At 41.6% G+C, this 22,256-nt stretch overlaps 1 protein-coding gene across 3 annotated transcripts in view; it reads right to left on the bottom strand.

Annotated features, from left to right (window-relative positions):
- nell2a (neural EGFL like 2a) overlaps positions 1 to 22,256 on the bottom strand; it is a 47,363-nt gene that overhangs the window by 14,658 nt on the left and 10,449 nt on the right. For 2 of the 3 annotated variants that reach the window (XM_027001043.2, XM_027001044.2), the window contains exons 6-15: positions 21,245 to 21,317; positions 21,077 to 21,159; positions 20,511 to 20,639; positions 19,462 to 19,564; positions 17,030 to 17,121; positions 16,732 to 16,834; positions 16,165 to 16,293; positions 8,876 to 9,001; positions 1,830 to 1,952; positions 1,529 to 1,624 (exon numbers count right to left, since the gene is read on the bottom strand). In XM_027001043.2, coding sequence (XP_026856844.2) covers positions 1,529 to 1,624; positions 1,830 to 1,952; positions 8,876 to 9,001; positions 16,165 to 16,293; positions 16,732 to 16,834; positions 17,030 to 17,121; positions 19,462 to 19,564; positions 20,511 to 20,639; positions 21,077 to 21,159; positions 21,245 to 21,317 — 1,057 coding nt within the window. The remainder of the gene's footprint in view (positions 1 to 1,528; positions 1,625 to 1,829; positions 1,953 to 8,875; positions 9,002 to 16,164; positions 16,294 to 16,731; positions 16,835 to 17,029; positions 17,122 to 19,461; positions 19,565 to 20,510; positions 20,640 to 21,076; positions 21,160 to 21,244; positions 21,318 to 22,256) is intronic. The other variant, XM_027001046.2, reaches the window with a different exon arrangement.

Raw genomic sequence — 22,256 nt, 5'->3', positions numbered from 1 at the left:
CCTTACCCATGTCTATAACTTTCTGCTTTACTCTGTGACTATCTACCTGTCTATCTACCTGTCTATCTACCTGTCTACCTACCTGTCTACCTACCTGTCTACCTACCTGTCTACCTACCTGTCTTCCTGTCTGACTCTCTCTCCCCTATGAAAGAGCTCCTCATGTGGGTTTTGAAATTAGAAATTGAAGTGTTGGACTGTTCTGTTGAACATGTATTGAGTGTGAGTAAGAACACCAGCTGTCAGAGTAGTAATAGGTTGATGGGGAGACAGACACACACACGCACACATTTGTATCATTAACATATGTGTATGTATATATATATATAAAAACAGACCTCAAGTTGTTGTTTATTCCACATTCTGCTGTATCACACCCACACTGGTCCTCAAGAGAAAGATCAATGTGTAATTAATGTATATGAGTGAGGACCTGTATCAGTATTTCCTCTGCTGCTCCATGTTTTTTTAATGTGTTTCTGCCCCTTTAACAATCAAAAGTTTCAAATTCTCTTCAGAAACCTGATCATTCATATTATCCACTCGTGGAATGATGCAGAGGGCACCGCAAAGAAAAACAATTGGATTTCAACCGGGCGCTGGAGAGGGAAACCTCGTAAAAGAGGTCCTTTATGTGGAATCAATGGGTGGCGGTCTGAGCAGGAGGCGGGCACTGCAGAGGTGAGCGTCATGTGCCTGGCTTCCTGGCCACAGTGCGCTTCCCCCTGAGTGGAAGCCCCTGGCCACATTTGGAATTGGCCTCCAGCTTTAATCAGCCAGAGAGGAGCAGCTGAGAGCACTGGGCAGCTGATCCATCACAGCCCAGTCGCCTCTCAGGCCGCCCAGATTCGACATAGCCCCACAGAGCCTTCTGATTAAAACGTACTGAGTAAATTCAACCCTTCGCAATGCTATCCAGAGCTTTGAGTGCAAAAAATTGAGTTAAGAACTGAAAGCAAATGTGCAGAACAGATCACGAACTGAAGCAGACTCACTTTAACATAGCACGGAGCTGCAGGTGTCATTTGTTGGCCAACGTAGCTATGGTTCTCGCTCTGCAGCTAGCCTCCAGCTGCACGAATGTGGTTCAGTTAATGAGTCTATACATAAGAAAGTGGACATCACCAAGATCTGAGCTGATATGAGTAGTCATGTGTGAATCAGATTTCATGTGAAATAACATTTTTTAACTGCAAAAAGAATGCAGTTTGATTTAATCTGATGACCTTTTTGTGAGTGCAGTACATGCTAGACATGATCGGAGACTTGAAAAAGCACATACAGATGATCTAGAACATAGAGAACATACAGACATAGAGACCTATGGACAATCTGACTTTTCTAGTTGCTAGACGATGGTGCCGTTGCTTACTGCTTTAGCCCAGTCCCACACCAGTGCAATAATGGAAAATCTTGTAAATGTAAATTCCTCACACCAGTTCAGATCCTGAGCAGCCAAGACCAGAGGTCTTATAGCACAGGAGGTGAGATAAAAGCATGCAATAGTGGTGCAGAAAGGGTCTCTTACCTCTCTCACACCTCTGCCCGGTGAAGCCCTGAGCGCACACACACACGTTGGGAGAGATGCAGGAGCCACCATTCAGGCACAGACTGTCACACAGCGCTGGGGGTCAAACAGAGGTCATACTCAGGGCAAGGCTTTTAGAATTAGAGCTATTATAGATTAAGATTTTGTTGTTTTAGCACAAAGACATAACTAAAACTATGAGACACTAACTGTGACTAAAACTATAAGACACGTTTTGTCACTAAAAGACATACACAACCAAATGTAAAAAGGTTAAAGAATCCACAGAGATAAGGCTCACCTCTGCAGACTGTGCCGTTGCCCATGTAGCCAGGCTTACAGGAACAGCTGTGCCCCCCAACGGTGTTAAAGCACAATGCATTCTCATCACAGCTGTGCTGCCCTGACACACACTCATCATGTTCTGCAACACAGAGTAAGCGGGAGAGAATGAGAAAATAATAAATGTGAGATAGAAAGCCCAACATTGGAGCCATTAATTTTGATCTGCTGTGTCGTGTGTTGTTGTCCCAAGGTGAGAAGGGCAGGGCTGAAACCTGCTCCAGGAGAAGAGCTGATAGATCATCGTCCCTGTCTCCTCCAGAGGCCAGGATGCTGAGAGGAACACAACAAAACTGTGGCCACTTTCAATCAAACTTTTCAGCTTCTATACAACCTAAGCGCACATTCCAATACACTCTAGCGCCCGGACGGCAACGTCCTGTAAAGCTAAGGATGCCATCTCTGTCTACCCTTCAGCTGACCGACCATGAGCTCAAGGAGAGATCTTTATCCATGAGAAATCTTTTCCATTTAGAGTGCTGCAAGTATTTAATAAATAATCCTCTTTGATTCATTTCTACCAAGAGCACAAAGAGTTTTGAAGGTCAACTCATCTTCCATAATTCCCAACAAACCCAAATGATGTTTGGATAATTAACTTAAGCACTAATGATAATGGAACAGTTTCAGTTTCAGTATAGTTTCAGTTTGAGCAAGTTCATAAGTTCATTATAATCAAAAAGTTCCTTCTGAATAACTTCTATTAAAGAAAGATATAAAAACAAACTGCATGTTAAAGCTATGCTTGTACGCCTTTCTACAGTAGGCAATATTATTCATGCTGAAGATCCAGTATCATATCATGTCCAGTTTATTTGTACTAGTCCAATATCTGACTTACAGCCAATTACAATAAAACATAACAGCTAATAAAGGTTTTAATCACAGCTAGTATGATATATTCCTCTGTTAACAGGTCTCTTCCAGTCTGGATGTCTCCTGCCACATTATTCCTGGTAAGTGTCTGTTTTATTTTGGATACTAAGGGTCAAATGGAGAGAAACTGGGGTGGGGGGGTGTTGAGAGACAAGAAGAATTGAGAGAGAAAAAGAGTCTAGAGAGCCAGCGTATGACTCATTCCTGCACGAGTGCTCTCTGGATGAAACTATGATGAGGATTTGCACACTGTGTAGAAGTATTGCTGCTGGCTCATAAAGGTATACAGTATATTCCAGAACCTGAAATGAACCTTACTCTATGCTTCAGTTATGAATGTCCAATTACGGGAAGCATCCTCTCAACTCTTGATCAGGGTACTATAATGCAGAACAAACTGTGTTGGCTGTTTATTTAACAGACACTGTCAGAGTGTAATACCCAAGGGTGACGTTCAGAACAGTCTTGGCTGTAGAAGTGTAAACGAGGGTACAGCGAGGCAGAGCATAAAGAGCACCAAAGTACCGAGTGGAGATCCACCATCTCCTCCTCACCGAGACAACATCCGCTTATATCTACCTCACCTTAAGTCATGTATGTCTCCTGCTGACAATGTAATGTTTGCTCAGGGTAATGTAAAACATCTGACTATACTTTATAATATTCAAACATACAAATATGCACACATACCCACGCATATGCACACGCGCTAACACACACACACACACACACACACACCAAAGTTAGTGTCTCTTGAAATGAGCATCTGATTCCTACTGCTGTCAGAATAGAGCAGGAATTCAGGGTGAAAGCGATAGGTGAGGAGATTAACCCAAGGTCACGGGCCCTGCTGGCAGCTACACCTGCGCACCATGTGCCGCTGCACGCACATGGGCAGCACTTCAGAGACGCGCCGACACTTTCTCTCCCCTTTCTCTTCCCTGCCAATCAAATATTCTCTCTCTGTCCAACACCCCCCTCTTTCTAGCTGCTGCCCCTTCTCCCACCCTACACCTTCTCTCTGCCCCCTGTCAACTCTCTCTCTCCGTCCCCTCTCTTTACAGGTATCTCTACAAATACCTCTCTCTGCAAGTACAGGTATTTGCTTTGGTCTGATGAACTGCTCCACAAAGTATAATGCTGACCGCACAAAGAGGCAATGACGTTCCTCAGAACTATGGAATAAATGCACAAGGCACAGGTCATGAGAACAACACCAAAGGTTACAGTATATCCATAGTAACATTAGGGATTAACATACAAAGTGCTGAGTGAACAAGATGCAATTTACAATACATAGTCTGGTTGTTCATAACGCTGTTCGTGTTCCTTACAGGCCACCGTACCCTGGGGAAAGTCTGTGTCCCGTGTTCTCCTGCTCTTTCTTTCTCCTCGCTTCCTCAGCCCTGCTGCTGGAGCAACTGCACACGTGCAGAGGGCTACGCAGGTCTTTGTGTCCTGCATATGAATGATAGGAGCTGGACTCTGATGAAGTCCATTTATTTAGGACATGAAGATGAACCGAAAACAAGCCTGTGTGAAAAAAAAAGAGCCATTGCACTTGAACACATGCATATCAGATGCTGTCCCCAAACACGCAAGTGCGAACAGCAACAGATGTCATGCTTTATAAATCTGGTTTTCTTATCAGGCCACACAAGATGTGTCCTGAAAACTCAAACCTTTCTAGGCGTTAAGGTACTACGAAGGGGAGCTTTAGCCTTAGAAAGCTGACATAAAAAAGTGGCTTGCAATGCACTCATCAAGCAGTATCGCTCCTGAACAACCCCTGCCATCATCTGCCAGCCATTTCCCTCCCAAAAATACCTAAAACAAGCAGCGGGAGCACTCGGTGGAACAGCCTAGTCTGACAGGAAGCTGCTGTATAACTAGAAGCAGAACAGCATTCATTACCCCATTACTGACAGGTGCTGTATTCTCAGCATCACACATAGACCCCAGCTGCAGTGATCTACTGTGCTTTAGAAGCCCAAGGCTCTGGGTGAGGGCTGATGAGCAGGCAGGCAGAAGTATGAGGAGATAGGAGGGAAATGGGCTTCTCGCTGGCTCACAGTGACTGGCGGCCACTTTGAAACGGCCCACTCTAATCCACCATCCCCCATGAGCCCCTATGGGTAAGACAGGCAGTTGACGAACACACATCTACCCCGGTTTACACACACACACACACACACACACACGCGCGCGCACAGAGAGACACCATTCTGAGTCAGGCAGCTCTGTTATCATCAGATTAAAGCTTTGTTACATACCTCTGGTCAAAATCCCACAAAATACACACACACACACACACAGAAATCAAGAGAGAGAGGGAGATGGAGAAAGAGGGTAGGTGGGCACGGATTCCCTTTTCAGGGATTACCGACTAATCTTTATTAGTGCTGGAGCACTTGAGGCCCTGACTTATCACAAACAAGAGAAAAGGAAGAGGGCTAACTTTGTTCATGACATCCTGACCTTCATGTTGAAGGGGAGAATGGAGAACTAATGATATACCAGAGCCAATCAGGATTGGTTACTGAACATTCATTGACCCAACACTGATGTAACAGACAGGCTTTTAACATATCTGAACTAATGCCACTGCATACAATGGCAATGTAGCTACAATACAGTAAACATGTGACATTTGATTTTAAAAATAATAGACAGCATGTAGTAAAAACAATGTGTTACAACTTTGAAAAAATTCGTGTTTGCCTCATGCTGTTAAAATTAGTGCCAGTTTTGCACTTGTGTGGCTTTCACAACCTTACCAACCATGTACCACTGGGAATCCCAAATCTGCAGCCCACCTATATCAAGTGATGTTTTATATTACCATAAATGCAATTACATCATCTCTATCTCAGAGGCCAGGAAACAAACTTCAGTGGTATGTAGTCTGCAATTAATTGCCTATGTCACCAGGGGCACATAGAGAGAATGTTTTTCAGAGTGTAGTATAAGAAGAAATTCCATACAGACATGAATTAATATAAAGACTGCAGTATGTGTGTGTGTGTGTGTGTGTGTGTGTGTGTGTGTGTGTGTGTGTGTGTGTGTGTGTGTGTGTGTGTGTGTGTGTGTTATCCACAAGTAATTAGGGAATGGAAACTTTCTCTGTGGGTTAACATTCAACATTCCAAGCAAACAGATGCTCACTAGACATTAATTACAGCACCTGTAGTTGAGGTACCAGCGTGTGTGTGTGTGTGTGTGTGTGTGTGTGTGTGTGTGTGTGTGTGTGTGTGTGTGTGTGTGCGCGCACGCGCTCGCGTGTGTGCATTTGTGTCTATATGGAGGAGAGAAGTTCATTTTCCTATTCTTTCAATGCAAAAGCACACAAGACTAATCCAAAACCTTTACTCCTTGAATAGAGCCAAAGAACCACCTAATTAAAAGTTGGACTGTTTTGGAGCATTTCAGCTAAACTTAGAAGGGTCTTTGATTCTGCCATCCTATTGGCAGTCCATGCTAACCGTGAGAGCATTTTTCCCTTATAAAGTTGGATTCAAAGCATGGAACAAAAATAGTGTGCAAGGATAGAGGGCGATAGGAAAGTACTGCTCCCACTGCTGGCACTACAGCTCGTCCGTCTGCTGCCAAAGCCACCGAGAAACAATCGAGACTATGAGAAGCTTTACAGCAGACTTAGAAAGCTAAAAAAAAAAAAAAAGAAGAAGAAAAAGGACTTAACTATTCCATTCAGAGCTGATTTTCATAGAGTTAAATATTTTTACACAATGCTGCAATCACAAAGCTATGGTGGAGTCACTAGAGCCTTCTTGTTAATAATGGAAAATAATCACTATAACATGGATCTAACAGGCATGGATCTGTAGCATTCCATACCCCTGAAGCCCCCTTCCACCTTTAATTAATGTGATCAATAAAATATTGATGACGTGTAGTGCTTGTAACATAGTGACACGTGATGATAACAGGGCCCATGGTGTCTTCATCAGGCACAATATACATTGTGAGAGCAGACGCAACAAAACAAACACATAACTGCAAAGACAGTACTTACTCAACTCCAGGCTGGACCAAAGAAATCAGATCATTTGAATTCAGGTTACATCAGCATGTAGCATCGTTGTCTCTTAATAAGCTGTTTTGTAGCCTATGTACTCAAAGGAATCAGGAGATCAGTCCCGGTACTGCAGAGGAACTGCATTTACATTTCAATGCTTCAAATATGATCCTTATGTTTCTCCTTTGTGTCATACTGCTTTTCTGCTGCACATGTTTCCTACTGTTTTTACTTCCAGGCCTTGATTATACAATGACCGAAACAGAGCAAGAAAACAGGACTCAGTCAAATACAATCCAGTCACAGACTAAACTAATCAGTCGAGTGTTATTAGCCAGCTCACCAGGACTTTGGGACAGACATTCCTGTTGGATTGAGTCCATGTGGAATACTGAGGACAATATCTGTTCCCTATTTTCATTTGGCTGGAGTCCATATTGTAGAAATGTGAACCATTAGGAGACCTCTCATAAACTGTTGTTATACCTGTGGTGCTATACCTGGAATAAGATCAGGCTGATTCTGACTGATTCTACTAAAGAGTACCGATTTCCCATTACACAGACAAGTAAGTCTAAGGAAATGCCAATCCGAACCGGTGTCTGTCCTAAGAGAATCCTCATAGTCCTTACCTTCAATAATCCTCTCAATATCGCTTAGGGCCATATCCAGTCTCACAGTTCACCTCTTCTTCCGAATGGCCAGCACACATGGATAAGTGTGTATGTGTGCACTGGTATTTACCTCTTTGTGAGGTCCAAACGTTCCCATAATGTTTCCGATGATGATACATTCCTGTGGAATATGTTCCTAATACTCATGAGGCTTTTTTTCTCCTTCAGCTGATCTGGATTTGTTTGCCAAAGGCTCAGCTTTTATTTGAAAAGCTTTGTTTGTTTGAGGTTTTCATCTTATCATTTAGCTACAGTACAACAAACAAGTCAATACAAATTCCCAACAAATACAGTAATACAAAACTGCATGTGCGTGGCATGCGTGTACTGGGGGAGTTATATCTAACAATATGTGCCAAGGCAATAATGGTGCAAGTATTCTATCTTCATAACTCAATGCAAGGACGACAGCCAACTGACTGCAGCAAGCACCTCTTGCAACAAAGTCATTATAGCAGAGGGAGAGAGAGGGTGGCTTAATCACACAAATGGACTTTTAGATGGGGCTGTAAAGCACCGGGTGTTTGCTCTGAGTTCCCAGCCTTTTGAATAGTGATCTATTTGACAGGGCCGAGGCAAAACTGAATCCATCGCTTTCCTGATATTGATCCTCAAGAGATCACAAAAATTAAAAGGTGAAAATAGTTTATCCACAGTCTGGTAAATAAAGCAATGAGAAGTGGACTATTCTTTACAAATGAGCTGGTGTATGTGATTACTACACACGGTGAAGTCAGTGCATATAAAAAGCTGTTCTGAAAAAGGGGCTAAAGATGATTCCTCTTTTACAGGCAGCTCATTGAAGGTATTGTGGGATATGGCAAACAGTGCATTTCACAGTTCCGGGCAAACCGATGTAAAGCTGTATAAGCACTGGCAAGAACAAAGATGAAATCCACAGAATAATAGATCCCTGCCCTTACGGAGAACACATGCAAAAAACCCCACAAGTAATGCATTTATTTCAATGCAAATGCGCAACGAGCATCACTAAACCACATCCACAGACACATGTCTGAGTGTGTCCTCAGTGACCAGACACGCCCCAGTCATTCTACACAAAGAGTGACAGGCACACAAACACTCTCAGTAACTTCCCGGTCAATCTAATAACTGTATTTCAAGGCAATAATAGAGGGCTGTGCACACTAAAAACCCTGAACTGAACTGAAATGTTTCAGATTAAGCTTATATATGTCATCAGAATCTCAATGAACCTAGTTCTGATCCAAGGCAATGTGTATTGTGTAAGAACCTTGTCTCAAGTCACTGTTAGTGTTCCACATACTTGAAGCATTTGTGATGACCTGGGAATTGTCAGTTCTTTGGGCAAAGAGTATTAAAACACAGATTCATTCACACAGCCTGTCACACAGATTCATCCACACAGCACCTCATGTGCAGCCCTGCGTCTCTTACCAGTGCAGGAGTAGTCATCGATGCGGATGTATCCAGTATGACAGATGCACATGAAGGATCCGGGTGTGTTCACACACATAGTGTTCTCCCTGCAGTAATGCTTCCCCTCCGCACACTCGTCTATATCTGCAAGAAAACACACCACCACAAACAATGGACCACTTCAGTACAACAAACTCTCCAACTACTCTGCGAACTGCCTGGAGTAGCCTGCTCATTTCCACTCCAAAATCCTGACACCAAATTTTGGTGAGAGTGATCCTGGTCACCATGGCGATCTGCATTTTAGAGAGGTCATAGTTTTGTCTCATAGCTATGCAGCCCTGATGCAGTTGCTGTGAAACGCCAGTACTTGGCCAGTGAGGAGAAAGACAGAACATTTTACTCAGCCTTGGGTAGCCAATTAGGAGGAAACCTAATTATAAAGGTAAATACTTCAGGTCAAGTCAGAAAAGGAGAGAGAAACAATGCTAGTACACTGGAACATATTGCGTTGGATTTAATCTTAAATCAAAGGATATTAAATCAAATCTCAGACTTATCTAATAAAAATGCTGATGAATTTTTGCCGATGATGTTCTGAAACGTTTATTATATAGCCTTTATGACTACGAGATTAAAATGCAATAACTGAATTTGCTTCGAACACTTGTCCTTGGCTACTGCTTGAATCACTTCTCTTTTTTCCCTTCACTGAATCTTTCCCTTATTACATATCCCTGTGTAAATTCTCCAATGTTCCTAGTTACTTAAATGAGAGTTGATGTGTTTCTACAGATATTTTCATACATTAACAACTTAAACCTAATGAACACAGGGGCAAAATATCAAGTGGAATAGTTTCCATCTCTCTCTCTCTTTCTCTTTCGTCACACTTCACTGAGAGACCCAAATAACCTTGAACAAAGCCTCAAACCACTCTCAGTCCTCAGCTGACTGAACTGATGCTTTCACTGGAGGCCATATCTCCCAGGCCTGTTTGGTAATGACATGGAAGCAGGCAAAGACTCTAGCAGAGAAAGGACACTGAGCTGCAGATCCTGGTGTTCCTTTCAATCTCCACACACTCTCACACACTCTCATTAACTTATTTCTTCCTCGCTCACTCACACAATGCATTTCCTGCGTTTATTCACTTCACATCCACTAACGAATCAATCTGCCCATCTATCAAGTGTTAACTGGTCTGACTTGGAGCCTAATACAAACACACTGATACAGTGACCAAACATACCTCACCAAACGTTCGCACCTGGGTGATTGCAGCCACATCTACAAACATTTCCCACAATGCATTGTCCACTGAGCCTTCACAATCACAAGGGTTCTGCCTCTATTAGGGGTTTAGTACTCCTCAGGAGTACCTGCTGCAGCATTGACACCTGTGAAAACAGCACATGGAATCAATGCGCTTTTATCAGAGGAGTAGAATGCATCACCAGACTTGTTCGCGTAGAAAGACAAATGAAGAGCCAGGTGCTCCCTTTCACTTTTTAGGTGTTTTATTATACCACTGGCATCAGCCATACACATGAGAACTGGCAGAGACATGCAGCTTTAATTATAGAGGAGGACTCCAGTTAGACTTGATTGCATTATGGCAGAACTAGAAAACAACATACAGTAATCACAGGATTACTGATCTAAACAAATACCATATGTGCAAGCAAACAAAACCTGTTTAAAAATGTGTTCACTACACGACAACGAAGATGTGGGAATTAAAGAAGCATGTACTAAATGACACAAGCACATATATTCATCACAACACTGAACTCCCACCTCTATCTTTCTGCAATGATGACTCATTAATAAAGAGAATCTGATTAGAGAAAACGTTGGACTAATGCCCAGAAGTGTCCGAGATTTAAGCGACTTAAGAGATTTAACTATATAAACTAACCAATGAATTAGACCCACAAAGGTTAATACCTCAGTACCAGTTTAATGGTGTCTTGGGAACTTGAGACTAATGTGTAGTTCAGCGGTTGAGCACCTGGTATTGAATTATTCTTGTAACAGTAGTATGGTATTTGGAGTACTAAAGATCCACGTGGGCCTGCTCAATATATCTCACACAACCATGAAAATGCATTATTAACTTACTCAAATTAACCCCTTAACCTCCACATACCTGCCAGTGTGTTCATGACTCACTGTTGTGTCTACTTGCCTCTAATATTACAGAATGTTATGCCTTAAAATCAGTAAATTCATAATTCACCTGGACTTTAAGAGGTTTAAAACATATTTAGCATAATTTAAATTGAAAAAAAAAGATCCAAACAGTTTTCTCTGCACAAAATAGTCCAAAGTGCCTGTTTTAGATAAAATACATGATGTAAACATTTAGCATCAACAGTACTCTAGAGAACATTAAGCAGAGAGCCAAATCAATAAGTCAAGTCAGATGCCATCCCGAATCCATGTGAATAATCAACCAGGACCACCCCTTCTAAAATAAACAGATACTATCCAGACAGCCTTAACACCTGCACATGCCAGCACAGCTACAGAATGAAGATTAAACAGACATAAAGAAAGACAATTAATTGCATCATATGCTACTATCAGTAAGACTTCTAAACTTAATAATAACTTAATGACAAACCAAACTACAATCAGCTGAATATATAAGCTGAATAAGGTTGCGATGTATAATAATGTTGTTTCGCAGTTTAATATGACATAGTTATATTTAACTGTGTAATGTAATGTTTTACAGTGTAATTTGATTTAATGTTGTTTTACAGTATAATATTTTCAATGTAAGAGAAATTGAGCAATTTTGTGTGTGTATGTGTGTGTGTGTGTGTGTGTGTGTGAGCATGTACGTGTTTACGTGTGTGTGCACACGCATGCATTTGTCTGCGTATGTGTGTGCATGAATGTGTATATGTGTGCGTGCGTGTGTGCATGTGTTGTATGTGTACGTGAATGTGTGCATGTGTGCATGTGTGTGTGCATGTGTGTGTATGTGCAGGTGCATGTGTGCATGTGTGCATGCCGGTGTGCATGTGTGTGTCAGTTACAGTGCTGTCTGCTTGTAGGGATGTGGAGCCTGACAGGACCAGAGTGCTGAGGTGCAGCACAAGCCCAGGCCCAACTGCTGTGGGCAGGTGTCACAGATCACCAGCTCATCTGCAACACTGCCTGCATAGCGTATTGCTTCCATGCAGGAATTCAATGACTCCTTCATATCAGTACTGTGTTAAGTTTCAGTGACTGATACTGAGCTTTGAATTACTGAACTGAGTATGAGCTAACTAGACTTAATTAATGGAAATGCACTTTTTCAGGAAATACTTCAGCACTGTCAAATACCACTGAGCCTTGATTTGATAGGAATTATTTCACTGCTGCAATAGCCTTGCACACTACATAGCCACTCTACACAGCTTATAACAAGTCTCACTAGCTCATTCTAATTGGCCTTTGTGGACCCTGGCTTTCTTGTCTGGAGTCTATAGGAGGTATGCACACATTGAGAGGCACTTGATCACACAACTTTCATATGCATTCTGTAAGGGCTTTAGCTGACAGAATACCTTGAAAGCACCTTGGATTATTACCAGGATTTGGCAAGGTGTCAACAAAGCACTGTTGATGGGCTGAAAGGTTGACAGTGGCGACGTGTTCCCTGAAAGCTGCCACTGCTTCATTAACGCACACTCACAGGCAGTAAATCACCTCCCCATGCACCACGACTCCCACCACCAAACAGAAGAAGAAACAATAAGGCAAATAACTGTGTGAGCTCCCTCAGAAGGCGAATGGACTGTGTCAGGTCAGATTAATACTAATGAATTATGTTGTTCCATCTAAATTCCCCACTTTCCCAAAGTGTTGGAAGTATGTGTTACACTGTGTGGATGTGTGAGTGTGTGTGTGTGTGCGGTGCATGCATATGTGCAGTGCATGCGTACATGTGTGTGTGTGCTGTATATGTATGTTTTTTGCCAAGAAAGATTCTGCAATAGGCTTATGTTTACCATGTAGAGCAGTACAGTGCTGTTTGAATGTGAGATCATTGGTCATTATTAAGGCATTATTCTGCAGAGAGCAGAAAGTCAGAAGTGAGTCTCAACAAATCTTCAGCGCTGATGCCACACCGAACACTAACGCTGCAGGCTAAATGCTGCAGATCTATTCCAGTTGTCACTGTAAACTGCTTGGTTGCTATCCTTCATTAATTCATTGAGCCCATCCATTCATCAACCCATCCATTCTGAATAAAAACAAGTATGAACTCACATATGTTTGTGTGTTCATATCACGCTGCAATTGGCAGTTGGTGTTGCGCTTAGTGCCAGCTGCCAGTTTTCGCAACTCAGTGTGCTGGTGGTTTATAGTTCCATGCGCATCAAGAGCCAGTGCTAGACACGTCTATGCGAGAGCGCGGCCTGAAGGTGACTCTGAGCAGGCCGAGGTCAGGTCGTCCGCCTTGTCTGTGCACCACTCTCTTCCCAACTTCATCTCCGTCTTAATTACATTTGGGATTCTGCTTCTCCTCTCCAGTCAATGCCAATTACCCTTCCTCCACCTACTGGCCCTCCCTCCACCTACTGACATTTTACACTCAAACTCAATCAAATAAATCCTTTCAACAGGTTTTGAGACAATTGTCCCTGAGCCAGGGTCCTTGAATCCCATGGATCCACAAGGTGGCAATATTATTTTAATTACTTTTTAAGTATTGGCCACACAAAAATGGAACTAACTGTAAATCGACCCCAAAGACATGGCGCAAGTACCTTTCCATATCACTTCCATGGTGATGATGAAAGAAATGCTCTGCCTGGCCCTTTTTCAAGGGGAACGCGGCAGAAAACATTTGAGCACCCACATTGTTCAAGAGCACTCTGATCATAAGATTCAACACAACTTGCATGACAGTGAGGCATCTCATTAATTTTGCGGATGTCTGCATGCTGGGTGGGCTCATTATTTGTCCACTCCTGTTGCAAGTCAGCAAGTAGCACAGGTCTTCTGGACGGCTCAGCTGACCCTTATCCTTCATTTCACGCAGAGGTCTCTAACTGATATGCAGCTGTCTGCCAAATAGTTTTTGCTGTGTTGGAAAATGCAGCTTCTACTCGAGTGCACCCAGTGAGAGGAGAAATCGAGACTCCCTACTTTTCTGTCTGACAGAGCTGCACGTTGTCTCTAAAGAGCATCCCCATGAGTCTCTACCCTTCCACCAAGTGCATAAAAAATTGAAAGGGGACTGATCTCATCGTCAGAGCCATTGCCTATTTTTAGCTTTGCAATGTGGATGACGACTTGAAAGGAGTAGCTCTCCGCCATCTCCACCACCCAAAAAAGTTTCTCTGTATCTCAGTGGATGTTGAGGAACAGGAAACAATGATGAATTAATGAGGGGAAGGTCTGAAGAAATAAATACACCGTACACTGCCTGTAGATCGAAAGTTTCTTAAACTTTTTGGACCACATTTGGCACAAATTTGAAGCATTAAAACAATACATTTGAAATGGATTTTTTGCTACCTCATAATTTAAGGCACATAATTATGTAATAAAGAAACAAAATACTGCTAATAATTCACTTGTGGCTATAAGTAAGTTTAGAATGTATATGCAGTGAATGGTTTGTTTCAACCCATTTCAGCTTCAGTCAAATGACCTAATTTCATAGTAATTTGCCTTGTTTTAGTGCCATTGTTTTCAAAATCAAACTTATTATGTCTCTTAATTAATAACCCTGTGATAAATCATTGTTCAAAATGCTCAATTAGATTTTTTGCCCATTTACTTGTGAATAATATATGTGACACACAAGACCCCTGGTAAAATGGTGGAAGAAAACTGGTAAAATTGAAGGAGCCTTTGTTCTACTACTTTAAGCACCTGGTTTGCACATTGTTTTGCACAGGAATGGGGTGAAATATATGATGAATTGGTCTTAAACTAGGTCACTACTATGTTATCTATTTTACCAGCAGACTTTTTCTAGGTTACACTTGATCTTTATTTTTTGCAAACATCCTCTAGCGATAAAATGACATATTTCAACAGCCTTAACCCCATTGTAATAATATTATTATGCCAAATAATATATTTCTAATGAAGTTCTCATTGGCTAATTACTTTCACAAATTTAGCATGCATTCTGCACAATATTTCAGCTCTATTGAGTCTCTAGGGACTAAATACTACAGGTTAAAGAACTCATTCTGCATTCCTAGAAAGTCCATTACTCTAAGCAGAGCTTAACTCAGTGAGGACCACCAAGCTCTGCATTAATTTAAAGTCAGAATGGAAGATAGCATCTTTAATTATGCATATTCGCCTGCTCTTGTGTAATTACCTGACCAATGTTCACATGTCATATGTAAAAGCATCGTGCCAAGACTGATGGCCCATACATGTCGGTGTGGGTTTATTTCGGGCTGCGAAGATGAACTGCTTTCATTAGAGATCTGTCTGATCCATGCAGAGGTGGAGGCACAACCATCCGGCACGAATCATTAGCCATGCTGGAGAAGTAGGGCAAGCACAGGGAGAGCGAGGGGACTTCAGAGGAGCGTGGAGGTAGGGAGCAGTGCAGGTGGGACAGTGATGACTTACTCATACTGATGGAGAACATTATCCAATTAAGCTGTCAAAGGAGAGTGAACAGAAAAGGAACGTATATGTCTTCTGATCAATTTCAGATCATGCCGTAATGCAACAGGGGGCAGGCATGACAGCAGGAGCCATGCATCAAGGGAAGGCACCTTATTCTTAATTACCCGGCAGTTAAACAGTGGCTTAGGGCAGTAGGAGTAATATGGGATGTTTTAGGTATTAATGGAGGGAAAGGACTTTAAAACTGTTAATCATCTCTAATTAAAAAAGAAAACCCTGCAGATAAAAATCCTTACCTTGTGCTCATTACAACCTCACAAACTTTATAAACCTATAAAAAAAGTGATTCCCTTAAAATAACTCGTGTGACAACAGAATTTTAGGACAGCCTACTTTATCGTTACACGTTTGCTTTGATCAGCCTGATATCTGGTCTAAGTAACTGGCAAGTCCCACTTAGAAAGAGACAAATCTTGAGAGGAGCTTGTTGATATGTAGGTTAATGTACAATCAAACAGTACATTAATGTTGCTGTTCAATGCTGTAGGCGCATGAAACAACAATTCTGTTACACTTTAGCATTAAATTATAACTTACGTTAAACCATTTATATATTTTTCTTTTTAACTATCATAAAAATGCAAATTATTTAATTTCCTAACTAACTGCTAAGTGGCTGGAGTATCTCCCTGAGGACTTACCTTCACAGTAGGCGTTGTCCTGGCGGAGTGGCCTGAATCCCTCCTTACAGCTGCAGCTGGCTCCGGCGTCCAGGTTTAAGCAATCCGAGTGTTCTGTGCAGAAGTGGCCCTCCGCACAAAAGTCATGGCCTTCGGGATACACACAGGGAGCCACTGTCAGAGCACTAGAACAGGCCTCTGTGGCTACGAGTCGAGGGGAATGTCCAACAAGACACAATCTTTCATCCTTACAACAAGTCAAAAGGTTTGAAAGGGGGACTAGCATAGTGTGACTAGCCAGAGGGACTGGAAATCATGTCAAACACACACAATGCAGCTTTGAATTCCTTATTCACTAGCAATGTTTGAGCTGTAAGAGCTTGAAATATAGTAGACTTAAAGCCAACTAGGGTACGGGTAGTGACATTATAACTAGTCTAGCCCATCATGAGGCCGTTTCCTTTTGACCATTTCAGAATTCAGCTTGATCCTTGTCATCTAGCACACAAAAATGGATCACACTAGTGAGTCTTCCCTACTTTCTTCTGTAGACCCAAATTAAATAGCAGTAATGTAAAACAGCCTCACCTCTGCATATTTTGCAACACCTGTCGGTAATGGTGACCTGCTGTGCCTCAGGACAGTGGAGCTCGGGGCAGTCACCGCTCTGGACTCGGTGCATGGTGCGGCCCTGAGGACACACGGCACACTTAGCTGAGCTGAGCTACTGCATGCAATGAGATATTAGGATAGCAAATAACGAAAATGTATAGTTATCCAAAAGATCCCATTAAAGCTAATCAGGAAATGTATGTTATATCATAATGCATTCAACAGGAATTGTCAAATATTTAGGACACATTTATGAAGTAAATTTTACTCTCACCCTGCATTTGTAGAGCTGGCAAAGTCCACTGGGGTGATGCACAGCTCTTCTGTCCCCTTCCACCAACTCCTGCCCAGCAAACAGGCACATAACTGTGCACAAACACACACACACACACACACACACACACACACACACACACACACACACACACACACACAAACAAGCCCCAAAATAAACATAAACATAAATACACTGGGAAAAACCATGATTAAAAATGTACCCTGCAGTCTGTCAAACAATGTGTACTCCCCACATTTTGACCACCAGCAGGGCCTGCCAGTTCAGCACCATGGAGAGTTCCCTCTGATAGCACACCTAAGGCAGGCCAGCAGTACGGAGGATTGCAACAAACAGACTGACAGCACACCTGAGTACATCACTACAAGCCACTCACCTCAGGTCACTCACTGTAATCAAATCAGCAGAATACTCTGCATATGGCTCTTTATATGTTGTTATAAACTGCGTAAACACAGAGAGGTTTTGTGTGTGACAGAAACTAGCTGAGACTTATCACAATCTGTCCCTCAACCTGACAGTAATCAAACAAAATCCATCATGCCAAAGCTGAGGAAAGGCCTTTTTCTTCTATATTTCTTCACTAATACCAAGGCCAATTAGAGTGTCTTAGTCTCGCTTTCCCTCAGCTAACACTGAGGCCTCATATAGCACATAGGGACTGCTCAAGGGGTTTCAAAAGGACTGTAATTTGTCTAAATTTGCTCATCTTCAAGATATCAATAACCACACCATGAGAAGAATCAGGTAGCCATGTCAATACAAGTGAGATGGATTGTGTTCTTTAACAAGGCACATTCCTTTGAAAAGCATGGGACTGTAGGAAAGCTGTTTCAATTTGCTAAAACGATCAATTTTCTTGAGAGAAATCAGCCCTCATTTTACCTTCTGCACAAATGAAACATATCACAAAAATCCTGGCAAACTTACAGAAGCATCATTAGCGTGCATGACTCTGATGAGGGTTGATGCCAAGATTTCAGTAACAAAAGCACTCACCAGAAAGACACTGCTCACAAAGCTAATTAAACAAAGTGCCTCCTAACAAAGTATCAGCCAGGCATGATAGCTCAGCGATGGTGGTTCAAAACCCAACCAACATTACTTGAGGAAATAGTTCACTTCTCAAAAACATGCATGGGAAGGGATGCATGTTAAAAAGAAAGCGATTTAAAAAGAAAAGGTCTTCAGCAAAGTTCTTCCATTCTCAATACAGAGCTCAGTTAAGTAGGTCTGATTTGCTATCATGTTTAAGGCACAGAGGGCTGGCAATATGCCATGGAAATAGGAGGAAAAGATTAACTTGCAGAGGTTCTTATAATCTGCATGTGGCTGTGTTTGTGTGGGGGGAGCATGCGAGAACCCCTTACAGAACCCTTCTGCAAGACTATTCAACAATTATATCTCACTAAAATCCTAACTATTAAAACTACTGAATTAAACTGAATCCAGTCAAAGTTTACAGCATACGATGATTTTTTCAAGTTTGAGCTGAGAATAGAGTTAGCAAGAACTATGTGTGGGTGGAATAACAGATTGCGAGGAATTCCTCAAGGAAGAAACTGTCCAGGATAATGCTTCCAAGTTTTCTGCTAATATTTGCCAAAAGGTGTCAGTAAATACCTTGCAAGCACTGTTTAGAAATGCCTAGAAATTTACATTGCTTTTGTGCATGCAAGATGGAAAAAACACCAGTCAGACAAGAATCCACATTGATGAAGGGCTATAGGATATAAAATGCACTCTAAAATTTGTTTATAATGCTTTAAGTTAGATGTTCAAGATTTATCTGCAGTGGAATGTTAAATAAGAGTAATATGGGCTTGGTTTGAGATAAACAGTTTGATTCAAAGGGTGCAAAGAAAAAGAAATGAATGACAGAGTTAGTCTGGAAAGCAGAGTAGTGTGTCTGGCTATTGTCTCTACTACACAGAAGCATTATATCATCTGTAGAAGTCAAAGTGTCCAAACTAAATGAAATCAATATCAAAAACATCCCCTGTTAGGACACGTAGTCTAGTTTAAATTCTAGTTCACATTTACATACCCCCTAGAGGGTGGTATTTTATTGCTTGCTAGTGAATAATTTATACGAATATGTATATGTACTGGATGACACCTCAGGAGACATGGCACGCATGTAGCTAAGCAACGGGGAGATGTGGTCAGTTGTCAGGCAACCCTGCGGGGGTGTGCAATGAAAAGCAATGCTACAGTATCTGCAGTGTGTGTGTGTGTGTGTGTGTGTGTGTGTGTGAGTGTGTGTGTGTAGGTGTGTGTGTGTTTGTGTGTGTGTGTGTGTGTGTGTGTATGTGTGTGTGTGTGTGTGTGTGTGGGAGTGTGAGGGAAGAAAAAGGCAACTTTTTGGCAGTGGATGAGCACATGCAGAAGAGGTATTTGTATCTACTCACGCTGACATTTTTTGCAACACTGTCCTGCCACATAGGCAGGGATTGAACCATCAGGACACTCCAAAGGGGGACACACCAGTGTTTCACACTGGACTGTACCATTCTGAAAAGCATGAAGATAGAGCACATCACTTATACATTCAAAGTTTATCTAAGCAACAACCCATATGATTCATTAATGCACTTGCCAGGAACGTGAGAACAGAAGCACTTTGTTCACTTGCCAAAAGGCATCACAGCACCAAATGTTTATTTAACACTATTTCTTGGGTTGTTATTAAACACTTCTTCAAACACTTGAACACTATGTTTAGAAACATGGTACTAGGAGGTTTACTCCTAGTACATGTGAAGCACATAAACAGCATGCAATAGAACAGCAAGTCAGAATTTACATCCAGTTTTTTTGTGTACTATTCCACGTTGAAGATAAACATTATGAAGAGAAATGACTTGAAAGAAGAAATGACCCATATGTCTTTGACCTTCCCATGACTGCTATCGCTAGCATTACTAAGCTTTCTATAAGTGGAGGAAAGCAACTAATTAGATGACTGCAGATTGTTTAATTGCTAAATTGGGCAAGAGAACAACTGCGGCCTAGCCATGTATGTTAAATTTAAACGCTTCACGAAACTGAGACAGAAAGCAAAGTGGAATTAGCATGATCATTCAGGCAACACATACAGCAGATAAATTTAACTGGATAGATATACATAACTTGCCCTATTACAGATACAGTGTGATGAACTCCATGATGAGGTACATCACAGTCAGCATGTGTTTACAGCTACTGTGCAGTTGGCTGAGCAGTGGGGGAGGACACCCAGCACTGCCACTTGTTATTGAGCCTAATTATGCAGCCTAATCCATGCATTGTCCAACTTTCCCAGCATTTCTCGATGAAAAAACATGCCATTCCCTCTTCTGTGCCCCTTCTACAATTATATCCTCTCTCCACTTAACACCCTCTGGGTAGCAACATAACAAAGGGTAGTGAGGCCCCGCAGGGGCCGCGCAGCCAGTGTGGCAGAGATCACATGACCCACCGAGCATGTGCAGTTCTTGCAGCCATCTGTCCAGGACTGGTCCTCCCTGTAGGTCACCCCCTTCACGCTGCACGTTCGCTCACAATAGCAGTTATCCAGGCCGTTCATCTTCTCCTCTGCCAGCGACAGCTGTACGACAGCCCACACAGACCGAGTGTGAGTGTGTGTGTGGGGGGTTGTTCGATCATGCCCATTATAGTCTTATTTTAGGTAACAGAAAATAAACATGCAACACGCAATCCAGCATGGTGCAAAGATGATTCAGTTTCTTGTTATAATTAGAACAGTTCTTGATTGAGTAATTAACTGAGAGAATGACCTTGAGAGTTGATTGTGGATGTTAATTGCACACCACTTACAGTGTAGTCAATATGATGAGAAATGAATGTATGAAATTGGACTTAAAGCATTTTAAAAACTCGGAAACAAGCATTTAAAGAACTGCCTTTAAAGACATTAAAAATACACAATTAACCCTAAATTGTTTCTAACAGAAAAATATCCACACAATGTGTTCGCCATCTGTTGAACCAAAAAAGCACTGCTTGGAAAAGATGAATTTTTACCTTGCTGGATGTTTTAGCAAGGATATCTTGGAGTTCCATTATCTTCTGTACAAGCCCATGGAAGTCATTACAGGTCGGACAAGCTAAAAAGTTTTACATGTAAGACCAACTGTGGAGTGTATTTTAATCATTTGTATTACAACGTCTAAGCAGCTCAATTGCTCTTACTGCGATTAAGGTCTGGGCACTGGGTGATGTAACCCTGAGGCATCACAAGTATTTGGACATCTTGCATCACTCCCTAAAATGCAAAAAAAACAAACATTCCAATAGGTTACACGGTCAGTCACCTTCCTATGACTTGGGATGTCTATATCATGCAGGTGTGCATAAACAGCATCTCTTATAGAAAGTCCTTATGAATTCCATGAATTATCAATAGAAAATTATTCTAAATGTATTGTTAATTCGATTTGAATTAATTTTCTGTGTAGTAGTTTTTTGTTGTCTCAAAACAGTTTTACACAAATCATATACACTCTCTCTCTCTCTCTCTCTCTCTCTATATATATATATATATATATATATATATATATATATATATATAACGCATACTTATAGCTGAAAACTAGCTAGCATTCCTGATTTCTAATATCTAATATTTCAACAAAAGAGAAAACTGTACATAAGTCTTCCAAATATGTCAGATTTTCTAATTCAAAAGTTTTGTTTAAGATGAGTAATAATGTAAGTAGTTCCATTTTAGGTTCTTCAACTTCAACTAAAGACTAAGTCTAAAAATCAGATATCTCTTTCACAATTCCTATAAAAATATGTGCTTGGAGCAGTCCATACGTGTTGCACATTAAATTGTGGGGCCTGTCTGAGGCTAATACACAATCATGCAGCTCTCCTTGTTCTAGTAATTGGACAACATGCAAAGCAAAGTCATGGGAGAGACGACACAAACATAACCCTGTAGTCGCCATCTCACTTTGATAAGCATAACTATCTAAATTCATCCAAATCAAATTTGCCTCATAGGTGCCTTAATTTGATCACCTTCTGTCCTCTGGCCAAGCCACACCAGCGCAACATTGCGTATAGACACTCTGTATCCATGGCAACTTGGCCATCTCACTTTCTCCAAGCATGCAATCCCTCCCCCTCAACCCCACACCCCCACGAATGGTGTGATTTATAAGAAATTGTTTTTGAAATTGTCTTGCCACTTCAATTT

This window comes from Electrophorus electricus, chromosome 2 (genome assembly GCF_013358815.1).
Source record: "Electrophorus electricus isolate fEleEle1 chromosome 2, fEleEle1.pri, whole genome shotgun sequence".
Lineage (NCBI taxonomy): Eukaryota > Metazoa > Chordata > Actinopteri > Gymnotiformes > Gymnotidae > Electrophorus > Electrophorus electricus.
Note: the sequence above shows the minus strand (reverse complement) of the source record. Positions and strands in the feature narration are given on the sequence as shown.